Below are 13,390 nucleotides of genomic sequence, written 5' to 3'. Positions count from 1 at the left end.
TTCCCAAGATAGTTAATCTTGAAGAAGACAGCCTGATGTTGCCAAGAAGGAGTTGAAGTTGAGAACTGGAGAAAAAAAAAGACTGATGTCGGATACGCGATCCGACGCCGGGTATTGCACCCCAAAATGTGATTAACCCAAAAGGTACATCAGAATCGCAGGTCTCCGCGATCGTACTCCACTTTGGGAGATTCATCATCGGAGATTACAAATGCATTTCTGGGCAGGGTAACCGTTTCTGTCATGGGAGGGCGTTCATTTCGCGGAGTGCATCATCACTTCCTCTTGTTCCCTGTGGACTCCTTCGCTCGATCGGAGCCACAAGGTACGGATCTTAGGCTTGTTTCCTTGAAGCCAAGATAGTGAGGGCTCACTTATTCGTAAAACTTAATTGCTCAATCTAGTTCATTACCCCCATACCATGCCCATTATACACTTATGCTGAAAAAGAAAACCTCATCGCCTTATACATAGTCCTTGGTCTGCTGATCACACCAATCCCAAAAATCCGCCGCGATCCCACTACCGCCGTCCTCTTTGGTCTTCAAGCTCTGGACAAGGTCCTTTCTAGGGCTTGGATGCCATCTTCCCCAAGGAATACCAAACCTACCACCATCCTCAAGCTTAATCTCTGTGCTAACCCCAGCCCATAGTTCAGAGTAAGCCCCTCGCTTAGGCGGGTGCAGGAAGACTTTGTTCGGCACCCTGAGATGCCACGGCACGCGGTCCCAGATATTGGTTGACAGGTTTCCTGGGTTCTGGCAGATGCAAATAACTCCATCTGAACGCACACGTCGGTCGAATTCGGAGGCGAGGAACCAATTCCCCGTCTTTGAAATGGTGTAGTTATGTGTTGGGTCTTTGGATTGTTTGCCGGGAGTAAGCTCAACCAGCGAAATACCTCCAGGAGGGGCCATCATGTCCATTACACCTGAGCCTGTGAAGATGACTCGTGTCGAGGGACCAGGGTTATTTCTGGCTGTTTGCTTCAAGACGGGGAGCAGGAGCTTGGTGAGAAGAAATGGTGCCAAGCAGTTGATCCCCATTTGAGGTTCGTATCCTTGGGCCGTAACTTCATCAAATGGTGCGGCGCTGATACCGGCGTTATTCCATAACACGTCGAGACGAGTCTCCTGCGCAAGGAAAGCAGAAGCACAGGCTGCCACGGAGGCAAGGTCATTGAGATCAATGTGAAGAGTCTTGAGGTTGCCAGTGCTCTCTGGGTATGCGGCCTTGATGGTCTCGATAGCCTTTTGTGCTTTGGTGGCGGACCGGGCTGGGAGATAGATTGTGCCTCCTTTGGAGTAGAGCATATTGACCAATTCCAAGCCAACGCCATTAGTGCCACCTGTCACCATAAAGACTCTACCTTCTAGCGAAGAAACATTGTCTTCTGTGAAAGTAGGCTTGGGTGGGAATATTTGCGTCCAGGCAGCTTGCATGATGGTAGATTAAGAGGTAGTGTCAGAATGTCGGGTACAAGTAGAACGATGCTGGAAAAGTGTCTTTCATAATATTTTGTTATGAGGAGGAAATATTGTTGTTCTTTTTATATATGGATATGTTTCAGCTTATCAATCTCATATGGTTGTTTGCTTCATAGATTCTGACACTCTGCTCATTCGGACTGTCAGACCGAAGTAGCCGAGAAAGACTGTGGTCAGAATGCATTCCCCTGCAACAGCCCTCCTTCGAAATTACCAGATAATCGAAAAGAACATGAAATCGATTTAATAGATAAGGAATTAACTGCTCAGCTTTGCAGGGATGCCAGAGTTAATGGCCTTTCCCCTCGTTGAGACCTCCAAAAGTTAGTCGTCTGAAGTATCCCACTATCCATCAAGAACCACCACCGCTTCGCAAAGCTTTCGCCAACCTCCCATCCCATCGGGTCCCACGGAACTGTCCCCCAAACCTTTAAGCTTCCAAACTGCATATCACGCGCAAACTCCTCTTCGTTGATAATAGAGAGAGACTTGAGGAGTTTGTCCCGCAACGATGCCCAGGGAAGCATGTCCAGGTAAGACAGGTGAGGGACGCTTTTTTGTAATTGAGTGGGAGCTATAGCCGACGGGAGACTGTCGTCCAAGGCTTTAATGTTGAAGCCTGGTATCTGCCTGCAGTCGAGGTCGAGGCGCTGAGCTATGACGGCCAGAGCGGTGGCGGCGGTCAGATCGGTCAAGATGAGGTAATGACTGTCCATTGTGGGCTGTTCGGACGTGTATTGGGTATGAAAGAAGCTTGCATCAAACATTTCCGTGACAGCCACGCTTGAGCCCTCTGTAGACGACTGCCCGGGACTAGAACCTGCATCTCTTCTGACAATGGCTCCCGCCTCACCATTAACCTCATACTGTGCCGCTTGCTTCTGTTTACCGACAAGCCGTGACCCTAGAACAAAATCAGTGAAGCCATTCTGAGCGATCTCGTATTACATACGCCTGGCTCTTTGGGACAGCCTGTTCTGGATCCGCTTTCGCTGGGCAGGGTCTGGGACAGCGGTCCAATCATCCTCAGTAGATTTCACAAATGGCTCCCAGTTGGGCTTCATGGTGGATAAAATGCTTGAGTCTGGCTGGGCAAAGTTAAGTGAACGCTATGGTGAAATAAAAAAAGCTGACGACTTCGGTTGAGAAAAGATGACGGAGAGCTGCTGATATTGTCAACTTTCTGACAGTCAGACTTGTCAGACTGCATAACCGAGATGAGTGGTTCGATCACAAGCCGAACTAGTCCATATAGAGTTAGTCTTTTGATCTCATACCGGTCAGCCACGAAGTCCTTACCTCGAGGATCGGTTTGCCAACTTTGACTGACTACCTGGCTGCAGTGGCACGATGACATTGGCGCTATAGGCCCAACAAAGTATTTGATCATATGTGTGTCCATTGATGTGTCTTGAAGCCCCCAATCAAGAATTCAGTCACATCCATATAACTTGATACATTTCGTAGTGAAAAGGCGGCAAGTATATACTTCCCAATATCGGAAGCTTTGAGACCAGCTCTTTTGTTTCCCTCTTCTTTCGTATCCGCCTGACCTCTACACTCTTGTGATTAAATAGCATAGAGAAATTAGCTATCTTGACTTATTCAACCCTACCGCTCTCTCCATCGGTAAGAAATCAAGAGTGGCTTATTCGTCTCGGGTCCAACGGCAGTAACCTGCCACTGTCAGCTTCACGGGAATCCCATTTGCCGCTGTCGTAGCAGTCGTGGTATAGCAATTCACAGTGGCCTGAATGGCAATCGTACCGCGGATACACACTGGCACCTCGGCTTTTCCCATTCCGTTCCCTTTCGGCGGCCTCAAAATCTAAAATGTCTTCCTTCCCATCAATACATCTCGCTCTCTCGCTTCCTTACTGCTTAGTACGCGGTTCCGGACACATTTAACCCCGAAACCTACCTTACTCCTCAAGCAACAACAGACCATTACCTCAAAATGGCTTTCAACTCTGCCAAGAATGCCGCTGGTCGCAAGGAACACTCGACGCCGAACAAGGCTGCTCCCGAAGCTGCTGAACACTCGTCTATAGATGTTAATGAGAACAAGACCGACATGATAATCAAATCCAACAAGAACGACAAGACAGCTGGTGAAAAGAAAGATCGGCGCAAGGTATGGGGTGAGCATTACGACAAGCTAGCCAGCACCACTCCAGAGAAATTTCTTGCCAAGGACCCTCATCTCAGTAAGTCGACAACTCTCCGCCTTCGAGACATTGCTAACCGTTACAAGAGGAGGTTCCCACCGCCATGAGGCTTCCATCCAAGGCCCGCGAGTACATAGCTAAAGTGGAGGCTGATGATTTGGCGAACTTGGAGAACTCCTACGACGATGGGAAGTTGTCAGAACACGACCTCTTGGAGTTGGGGGCCAGGGAAGTGTATATGTAGGAGTAATCGCGGTCGAGAGTTGGGGGGTCTTTGGGGGCTCACCAAATGGAACTTGATGGTTACGGTTCCGCGAGAGCAAGCTATAGTACTGTGGCTAGACGATGAGTCTTAAGATAACCGGCGCGAACTAGACCAGACCCCAACATACGAGGTTGAAACATGTCTAGGAAATGTCTCTAGTAGGATAACATCAAGCCAAAGTCTTATACTGAAGACAACCTCTGACGAACAAATCCCCAAGACAGTCTCCCATTTTTTCTTACATGAGTTTCTTGAGGAGGTGTGCTAGTTCATGTCGTGTTCAGTAATATCAACACCAGGCTGAAGAGTAATTGCTTGTGTATGGTATGAGTTCGTGAACACTGTCGAACAAGTTTCAATTCCATATCCAGTTCTCAAGTACTCACTTCAAACTGCTACTAGTCATAGACCATGTTATTTGTCGACAGTATCGTATCTATGTGCCGGTTCGAGAAAGCTGGACATATTATATGGCCCTGGCTGACTGTTCTTCATTGCTATTGATTATATGCAGAGATGGAGAGCCTTCTCTCTGCATGACTTTAAACATGATACCGTGTTATTCACGGCGTCTTTATCGCGTTGCAGAGCTTCCAAATAGCAAATGGGAGGTAGCATGATACACGTTGGTATATAGTTTATTAATACCACCCAATCCTCCTCAGCTCAGACTGTATTCTTGAACTCAACAAATAGCTGAGGCAGAAATGTGGCCAAGTCTATCCTTGATGAGTGATTGCAATAATTAATGGGGATTTAGGACTTACGTGACATCTCAATAGCGCAATGAACGCTCAGATCATGACCTTGAGTATCTGTAAAGGTGTCAAGGAAGAATCGAGATCGCAGCTCTCGCTGTCCATCGTCCTTACGGCGAATCTGATGCATGAGGTAGGAGTTACCAGTGACGTTGGTAGTATGCCCTATAAAAGGTCAGCTGAAGAAATGGAATATGGCAGGTTCACATACCACTGCCTGTAATATGAGCAGTAACGATAGTCTCTATGCCCTGCGACTCGTAGACACTGGTATTGAACCCGAGAGTTGCTGGATCCACGAAGTTGACGGTCAGTTTAGTGGCAAAGTTACCGATGAACTCGTCTATCCAGGAGTATGATCCGATGTAACGCTCGGGTAAGGTCTTGTTACTCCAGTCGATCGCATTCGGCATTCGGTAAGCATATTGATGAGCGACTGGATGCCAAAGTTTATATCTGCATAAACGTTAGCCTTGAGTAAAGCATATTGCAAGCAAGAAACCATACCTTTGGGGGTCAACAAGGTGCCATCCAAACCACCAGTCATACATATCTCCCGTGACTGGCAATAGTTAGAAGCGCCTATATTTCTATAGTTAAACTTTACTATACCATTGCCCATATCAGTACGAACGGCTATCATCAGTTTGTTGTCGTCGCTCACAGCCCAGCCGTTCTCCAACTGCAAGTATCCGGGCTGAGTTAGATAATGCGGCGCCTCTTGAGGCTTGAAAACTATAGAACAAGTCAGCAGGGGCGTATCCATGATCTATGGGCAACATACCCAGACTGCTGGCATGGGGGCTTTCAGTGATTCCCTTTTGCACCTCATCCGAGATTTGCTTCACAGCCGGTTTCCAGTATTTGGCAAACGGCCGAGACCAGTCATCATCTTTATAGCCGAGATAGTATAGCGACGTATTGGACTGATAAGGCGCTACATTAACGGACGTCGAGTTCTCGGACAAGGTGATGAGTGGAATAGGCGAGTAGTGTTTTCCATCACGAGGATTGGCCGCGACTTGCGCCAGGCAGGACGATGCACATGCGATAACTGGAACAAGTTGTATCTTCATGGCGCTGTGCGGAGGAGGTAACACAAAAGGGATCTATGGTCTTCTGAATATCGAGGGGATACGCAGCAGAGAGCATGGTTTATATACCCCAGAGCTCCACGTCATAGCTCGACAGTGATTCGAATCCGCCGCTGAGTGACTCGCAATGATCAACACGTTCCACCTGGCTCATTGCCGATTACTCAGCGGTTGAATAGCACAGTCGCCGCATATATCCACTCAAATGTTCGAGTCAGGCAGGTCGCTTCACTTGGCACCTAGATCCAGGGATGCGAGAACCTTGTTCGCTTATTGAGTTCATACCCATGCGAAATTGCTATAAAAAGACAGCTTTTTCCAGCATAATGACTCAACCGAGCAGTTTATGAGAAACGACTACTAGGATGGAGTTGTACTAGTTGCTGTAATAAATACCTCTATATAATAAGAGCACGGGCAGACCAAGATTCATCGAACAAGCTCCCTGATCCGTTGACAAGACTAGCTTTATCAAAATTATGTACACAATAAAGGAACTCAACATAGCTAATATGTGGGTATGCTAAATAACTTCGAAATATTAAAGCATCGAGATTGGCACCGACCCCAGCACATCTGAATTCAAACGTTATGCTCAAATAGTCATGCTCAGACAGCATGGCCTCCGTAAGCCTGCAAATTGTATCCAGTGGGGCCCAGTTGATCACCGCGCCGCTAGGACTATCCATTACAGTTAGGCCCGGAACACGATCGAAGTTGTTTGGGCGTCCAAGGGTACAACCAATAGCAGCTTTGAGGTCTTTTGTGTCGAGCTTTTGGTAAAAGTGGTTATAGTACGTCTTGTCGTTATCGATTCCAAATTTGAGTCGTACAGAAGCGGGACATTCGAAGGGATTGTTGGTGTCGCGGGCAACGGTCTCGGAGCGAGTCGATAGCCAGGGTTCTAGGTTCTGTCTCCATCGGCTGTTGTCGTCGTGGTAGCAGTTTCTGTGGCGAGTATCGAGCCTTCGGTGGAGGTGGCCACTGTAGTCGCTTGAGTGGTAGTAATTACCATACTAGTCTCACTGTTGGTGGCAACCGTGGTAGTGTCGGGGTGGGGGATTCCAGCAGCCGGCTTGAGCTCAACAGAGTCGAGGTAGACAGCCGAATTAGCACAGAAGAATCCAAACACAACGCTGATGTCTTCATCCGCAGCTAGCATATCGTCGGTCAAGATACACGTAGTTTCTAACTGGGACCAGTGACCCTCGGAATTCTCAGCGCTTGCCCGGGACATAGAAGCTGGTACGAGAACTGAGCTTTGCCCAGATCCCGTGAGGCAAGCGGCGATGATGACACTACAGCCGTCGCCGCTTTGGCTAAAGCTGTCAACGAGGGTATGGCCTTGGAGGTCATATGAGCCCGCCTTGAGTGCTTGCTTATTGATCTTTTGGATAATAAACGTGGCATACTGGCTGCCATCGTCGCTTCCAAACATCACTTTACCAGAAGCTGGACTCTGGAAGCCACTGCCAATAGCCAGGGAATCTTCGTGCTCCGTTAGCAACTGCCACGGGGCAGTTGTGCCATCTTCGAAGCCAGCGTTGGTGATAAGAGGCTCATCGACAGCCGTGGTCGTGGTAGCACTCTCGGCAACAGTCGTAGAGGCTTCAGTGCTGAGAGCCTCCGTGGTAGCATCAGTGGCCGTTGTCGCTGTCTCACTCTCACTAATCGCAGTGCTGGTCTCAGCATAAGTGGAAGATGCAGCGGTTTCGGCGGCAGACGTAGTGATGGCCCTTGTAAACGAGGGCTTACAGGGGCTTGCATTGGCCACTGAAGCCAAGGCTGCAAAAGCAGCAACAAACAACTTGTTTGAAACCATCTTGCGCTGATCTCGATGAACAAAATAAACGAGTGTGAGGGGTGAATAGAAATGAGCGAATGGACCCAAGGCGATTCAAGACACGAGTGTAAACTAGGGGCTTTCATCCTTCTTATTCTGTATTTTAAAATGACCATGGGGGTCTGGACTCGATAGTTTGACCACACGGGCCACCAAGACCGACTTAAGATGCACTTAAATAAGCATATTTTACAGCGTCGCTACTGAATTGATTGCAGTAGCGCCCCAATAGTCTCGAAAATTTAACGACCGCCAAAACCAATAATGTGCTGACTTACCTGTTTCAAGAAGGGCTTTGTCAGTTGACTAGAGACTATTTATACGAGGCGAGAAGAAAACAAAAGTACATAATAGTTAGAATATTAATTAGTCTTAGTTGTGTCTGCCGATTTAAGCTCTCCGCCCATAATTAAGGGGCATATGGAGCATAAGATTGAAGCACTACGGTGATCACAGTGACCTCGAGAAGCTTGACGTTATATCAATCGAGTCTGTGGCTCTTGCTATCATAGGAATTAATCAAAAAATTTCATCAATAACATTTCGCATTGGCTATAAGAATTAGACAATATTAAGCTATATCGCTCTACTCCTCCCGACTCACAGCAGCGTCCACTCCGTTGAGTAGATCGAACTTCTTGAACTGTCTCGCAGGAACGCGCCTCTGGAAAAGGATATCCAGCTCCTCAAATGTACGACCTTGACTCTCGGGAAGCCGGAAGTAGCACCAGACAAGACACACAAGACTAATTCCACCAAATAGGAAAGCCGTCTTACTACCCCAATTGGCCTCATCAGTATTGAGCATCAAAGGCATGACGATGGTGAACACGACGGAAGCGGCAGCCTGCACTGCTGTAGCAACAGCAATCGTCTTTTCTCTAAGACGGGTGGCTGAGATTTCGGAAATGATAACGAAACAGATGGGTCCGACAGTCATTTGGTACACGAAGGTCCAGATATCCATCAGCGTGGCAGTAGCCCATATAGCACCAGTGGTGCTAGAAAGACTGAGGAAGCCGATGATGAATAGGAGAGCCGTCATGACCATCATGCCTGCATTATAGATTGTGCGTCGACCAAGTTTGAACTATGTAATCCATGAGCTGATACGTCGAAAAAATAGAGAATTGGGACTGGCAATGACACGTACCCAGTTTAGGAGGAACCACGAACAAACCGTGCCAGTAAAGCCCAGAGCGGTGTTACCAACACCCACTAGAGTACCAAGTCAGCATGTTTGTAGTTTTCGGCTTTTGAAACACGTACTGTTGAAAGCATCAGAGGGATTAAGGCCGGCTTTTTGGAAGAAGTATGTTGCGTATCCAATAAGCGGATTGCCACCAATGACCTGGATCAGGTAGACCATAACTGAGATCTCGGTGCGAACCAAATTCGCACTCTTGAAGCACTCCAACCACGACGTTGACGACTCGATTTCCTGCTCCAGAAGATCTGTCTGTTCGATTCCTACAAGAGCCTTGTCGATATCGGGTCTGTTGGTGGGTGAGGACAGGCCCATGAGCGCGGCACGTGCTGCCTCACGTCGGCCTTTCCGAACCAGCCAGTACGGACTTTCAGGAGCAAAGGGTAGACCAGCGAGAAGGATCGTTGGCCAGACCCATTGGATCGCAAAAGGAATCTTGTACGCCCACTCGTCCATACGGGTCTCTACACCAGCCGCGCAGCCTTGGGCAATAAATTGGCCGATCACAAACGCCATGTTGATCGATGTGGTGAGGAAACCTCTCAGAGCCAGTGGGCAAACTTCTGAGGCATACGTTGGTGCAATGACGACGTAGAACCCATAAGCCAAGCCACCGAGAATCTCGCCCGCACAAAGCATGCCAATGCTCGTGGAGAAGAACTGAACAAAGACCAGTGCAATAGACCAGACGCAGCAGATAGCTAATGTCTTCTTTCGACCAAACATCTCGAGGGGATAACCACTGGCCAAGGCTCCAAGAACCTGGCCGATTGGATTACCCATTCCCAGAGCTGTCTGCCACGGCGCGGAAATTTCATAGCCGTCGCCGCCATGAACCCGCTCACCATATTTTGTTTGGAATGCGGGTAGGGCATAGAAGGAAGTGATTATCTGAGCATCAAAGCCAGCCATTATAACGGCAATGCCGAAGAAAAGAGCCCAGAAGACGGCCCATGGATACTGGCGAACCGCTTCACGGAAGCCAAGGTTGTGCTCTTCGACGGTGAGGTCGCGGGTGGCATCGATCTCAAGGAGCTCAGATCTCTTCAGGTTTGCCACGTCATGGTTATCTCTATTGGCTTCTTTGTCTAGGGTTGACATTTTCAAAGATGAAATATAATAGATATTGTGAGGGGGTCTGACAGCCACAAGAGGAAGTGGTTCGCCTATAGCGGCGAAGAACGGTGTTTAAGTATCTATTGAAGATCGGTACACCAAGAGATATCTGGCTTGCTCAGGCTTATCACCAGTTTTGCGGGGACCGGCCTGTCACTATTGATACCGGTAGCACCCCGCAGACATGCGTGTGCACGAGATAGCATCTCATTTCCCTATCGATAAAATGTAACACGCCAATGCAACGTTTCTTGGCCACTTACGATAAGTAGTCAATAGCTACGTAGAGAAGGATCGTACTAAAATGCGGGGAAAGATATCGGGCAGGGTTTGCCGGCATTCGCACCGACCGTTTGCCGGCTATTGTGCCTGGACCGGGTTAGCAGGGCTTTGTCAAGATATCGCCCATAAATGCGCAAGATTCCTTTGTGTTCATTGATACTCCCTATTGTGACGCTAGACGACATATTAGGCAAATCAGCTCACCTAATCGACCCCTCTAATACCGTTACTACAGCCTCCAGGTACGACACAAGATGGTTGCAACCGGCTCTCTCTCCGGCCCTCTGTTCTCACCAGACCTGATTGGAACTGATGTTGTAACATCATTCCCTGAAGGCCACACTATCCGACCCTTGGAACGAGGGGATTATGCAAAGGGATTCCTTGACTGCCTCGGGGTACTGTCTGATGTAGGGGACGTGTCCCAGGATCGCTTCGAGGAGAGGTTCGATTGGATGAAGACACAGGGCCAAGGGGTGCATTACCACGTGGTCATTGAGCATGAGAACCGAGTTGTCGGGACCGGTGCCATTATCGTAGAAAGAAAGTTGTAAGTCTTCTAATTGGTGAGGAAGGTGTCTGCACTGTCTTGATGCTAACCTTGATTCGGCAGTATTCACAATCTTGGATTAATTGGACATATCGAGGAAATCGCGATCAGCAAAGATTTCCAAGGCAAAGGCCTCGGTTTGAAGTTACTGGCCAGCCTGTCGTCTATTGCTAAGAACGTCGGGTGCTACAAGACGACTCTGGGGACCAGTCCGGCGAACGAGCCGTTCTATGTCAAATGTGGCTACAGCAAGTCGGGCAATATCATGAACCAGTACTTCGAAGAGCCTAAAGAATCCTATTATCGGGGATAAGCCCGAGAAAACATGATTTTCAATAGTATCGTTGTACATAGCTACCCCGAATCGATATTGATGGTGATCTCGACTCAAACGAGTTAGCCACCGGTCTTTTTCCGATGTTTGCCGGTTCGCCGATTTATCGTCTCACCGACTCGAAGTCAATCGCTTGCAAATTGATAAGAGCTTATTGGGCCTTACTAAGTTTCTCAAACGTTGCATTCTCCATACCTGCAAATCATTAACGCGGGGAAAGTTATTATCTGGTGTATCATGTATGCGTGGCTGTCGGGCGTGCTGCAATGTAACAAGCTACCAGAGCCGAATATCCGTAGTTTTTTACGTATTAATAAGGGAACCCTTGCTAACGAAGCATCTTAACACGATTGAAGATAGCTTGCAATCAACACCTAAGCCATTATCAGCAACCCAATCTTTCTTGGTATCTGTCTGCTAGTTCACCATGGCACCCCATGCTGAACAGGATGAGTCCGCCCATGGCATCACTCGCCTCCCCCCACCAGAGCGTCCTGCCTTTTCTGCCTCGCCTCCACGTCTACTAATCATCGGCGCTGGGAACCGTGGTAAGGCCTATGCTGAGGCTGTTCAGAATTCGAGTAATGGAGTTATCGTGGGCGTCGTAGAGCCTATCGCACTCAAGAGACGGTATTTCGGTCGCAAATACATATGGGGCACACGGGAGCCAACACCCGGGGAAGAGTTCCGCGACTGGCCAGATTTCGTTCAATGGGAGCTTAGCCGGCGGCAAGCAGTCGCTTCTGGGACTACAGGTGTTCCTGAGGGTGTCGATGCAGTCTTCGTTTGCGTCCAAGATGGCATGCATAAGGATGTTGTCCTTGGCCTTGCACCACTGAAACTACATATCATGTGCGAGAAGCCGCTGGCCCCCAATCTGGAGGATTGTATGGCTATCTATAAGAGCCTTTCGTTTGATGCCTCAGGATCCTCAGAAAAGCTGTTCGCTATCGGCCATGTCCTTCGTTACAGTCCTCACAACATGATGATGAGGAAGCTTCTGCTTGAGGATAAAGTCATCGGAGACATCATGGCTGTTAATCACACAGAGCCAGTGGGCTGGTATCACTTTACACACAGCTACGTCAGGTAAGCCGTTGACTTATGAGCTTGCGCAACCGATAAAGACTAACCCCGTGCTAGAGGAAACTGGCGCAATGAAAAGGCGGCAGCTCCATCACTACTTGCCAAGTCGTGCCACGATATGGACATCCTCTACTGGATTTTGGCGGCCCCGCCTCCCGGCTCTAACAAGCCGACCCATGTCCCCAAAGACATAAGCTCTTCTGGATCCCTCCAATATTTCAGAAAGGAGAGAAAGCCTGTCGAAGCTGGAAACGCCACCAATTGCTTATCATGTGCCTATGAGCCATCCTGCCAGTTTTCGGCCAAGCGAATTTACACTGGAGCTGATCTCAAGAGTCAGCAACAAGAGCACTTTTGTACGGTAGTCGCACCGGAAATAGAAGACTGTATTCCGAATGGTGGGTCAGAAGCAGCTAAGAAGGCTGTTCTATCCAAACTTGCGGAAGATTACTCAGAGGACACCCCGGCAGATGAGGTCAGCAAGAGAAATACCTTTGGACGTTGTGTATACGAATGTGACAACGATGTCTGCGACAACCAAGTTGTAACACTTTCTTGGGACGCTGATCCGATCGCGGCTCCGGGCGAGACATCTCTGCAGGCTCTTAGTGGTAGAGGTAGCAAGACAGCGACATTGCATATGGTTGCGTTCACAGAAAAGATCTGTACCAGGTTCACGCACATTTACGGTGTCCACGGGGAGATGTACGCCGATAGTTCCTCGATTACAGTTACAGACTTCAGGACGTGCAAGAAGACGGTTCACTACCCACACATTCCTGAGGGCGGTGGCCATGGTGATGGAGACGAAGGGCTGACGAGACAGTTCGTGCTGGCGGTTGACCGGGTAAAGAACCATGGTGAGAAGGTGTCAACGGCTCAGCGAGAGTATATCAAATGCAATTTGAGGGATATTATTATGAGTCATAGTATGGTATTCGCTGCTGAGGAGGCAAGGAAGGGAAAGAAAGTTATTGATTTTCCTGAGTGGTTTGAGAAGGAAGTCATGATAAAGCTAGGCACATAAAGGCTTCGAGTATAGCCATATTGTGAGGTTATTATAGATCTCGCTTGTCTATCATCTCTTACGTCCCCGCGTTGTCGAATTGTACAGTCGTGCGACCCATCACAAGTAAGTCAAGCTCGATGATGTCGATATATTTTACAGTGAGGCTCGAGGTCCATCTCTGTTCTCATATA

At 48.5% G+C, this 13,390-nt stretch overlaps 8 protein-coding genes across 8 annotated transcripts; 3 read left to right on the top strand and 5 right to left on the bottom strand.

Moving 5' to 3' along the window:
- Positions 1-464: 464 nt before the first annotated feature.
- FSUBG_3791 (light induced alcohol dehydrogenase Bli-4) lies at positions 465-1,442 on the bottom strand (the record flags this gene model as incomplete). The annotated part of the gene is made up of 1 exon (XM_036681710.1): positions 465-1,442. The coding sequence occupies one exon, from the start codon at positions 1,440-1,442 to the stop codon at positions 465-467; it is 978 nt and encodes a 325-aa protein (XP_036540720.1).
- Positions 1,443-1,745: 303 nt separating this feature from the next.
- On the bottom strand, positions 1,746-2,551 carry FSUBG_3790 (uncharacterized protein; the record flags this gene model as incomplete). The annotated part of the gene is made up of 3 exons (XM_036681709.1): positions 1,746-1,802; positions 1,877-2,391; positions 2,440-2,551. 3 exons carry the CDS (start codon positions 2,549-2,551, stop codon positions 1,746-1,748), a joined length of 684 nt encoding a protein of 227 aa, XP_036540719.1.
- Positions 2,552-3,444: 893 nt separating this feature from the next.
- FSUBG_3789 (uncharacterized protein) lies at positions 3,445-3,899 on the top strand (the record flags this gene model as incomplete). The annotated part of the gene is made up of 2 exons (XM_036681707.1): positions 3,445-3,694; positions 3,742-3,899. 2 exons carry the CDS (start codon positions 3,445-3,447, stop codon positions 3,897-3,899), a joined length of 408 nt encoding a protein of 135 aa, XP_036540718.1.
- Positions 3,900-4,586: 687 nt separating this feature from the next.
- FSUBG_3788 (phloretin hydrolase) lies at positions 4,587-5,754 on the bottom strand (the record flags this gene model as incomplete). The annotated part of the gene is made up of 6 exons (XM_036681706.1): positions 4,587-4,639; positions 4,688-4,843; positions 4,890-5,134; positions 5,186-5,240; positions 5,291-5,413; positions 5,463-5,754. The coding sequence occupies 6 exons, from the start codon at positions 5,752-5,754 to the stop codon at positions 4,587-4,589; spliced, it is 924 nt and encodes a 307-aa protein (XP_036540717.1).
- Positions 5,755-6,676: 922 nt separating this feature from the next.
- FSUBG_3787 (uncharacterized protein) lies at positions 6,677-7,594 on the bottom strand (the record flags this gene model as incomplete). The annotated part of the gene is made up of 1 exon (XM_036681705.1): positions 6,677-7,594. One exon carries the CDS (start codon positions 7,592-7,594, stop codon positions 6,677-6,679), a length of 918 nt encoding a protein of 305 aa, XP_036540716.1.
- Positions 7,595-8,201: 607 nt separating this feature from the next.
- Positions 8,202-9,923, bottom strand: FSUBG_3786 (maltose permease; the record flags this gene model as incomplete). Its single annotated transcript, XM_036681704.1, has 3 exons — positions 8,202-8,705; positions 8,769-8,833; positions 8,885-9,923. The coding sequence occupies 3 exons, from the start codon at positions 9,921-9,923 to the stop codon at positions 8,202-8,204; spliced, it is 1,608 nt and encodes a 535-aa protein (XP_036540715.1).
- Positions 9,924-10,474: 551 nt separating this feature from the next.
- FSUBG_3785 (glucosamine-phosphate n-acetyltransferase) lies at positions 10,475-11,083 on the top strand (the record flags this gene model as incomplete). Its single annotated transcript, XM_036681703.1, has 2 exons — positions 10,475-10,770; positions 10,834-11,083. The coding sequence occupies 2 exons, from the start codon at positions 10,475-10,477 to the stop codon at positions 11,081-11,083; spliced, it is 546 nt and encodes a 181-aa protein (XP_036540714.1).
- Positions 11,084-11,531: 448 nt separating this feature from the next.
- On the top strand, positions 11,532-13,217 carry FSUBG_3784 (oxidoreductase; the record flags this gene model as incomplete). Its single annotated transcript, XM_036681702.1, has 2 exons — positions 11,532-12,193; positions 12,248-13,217. 2 exons carry the CDS (start codon positions 11,532-11,534, stop codon positions 13,215-13,217), a joined length of 1,632 nt encoding a protein of 543 aa, XP_036540713.1.
- Between the last annotated feature and the right edge of the window lie 173 nt (positions 13,218-13,390).

This window comes from Fusarium subglutinans (genome assembly GCF_013396075.1).
Source record: "Fusarium subglutinans strain NRRL 66333 chromosome Unknown NRRL66333_c0000032, whole genome shotgun sequence".
Taxonomy (NCBI): Eukaryota; Fungi; Ascomycota; class Sordariomycetes; order Hypocreales; family Nectriaceae; genus Fusarium; species Fusarium subglutinans.
The sequence above is the reverse complement of the archived record's forward strand: the minus strand, read 5'-3'. Positions and strand labels throughout refer to the sequence as shown.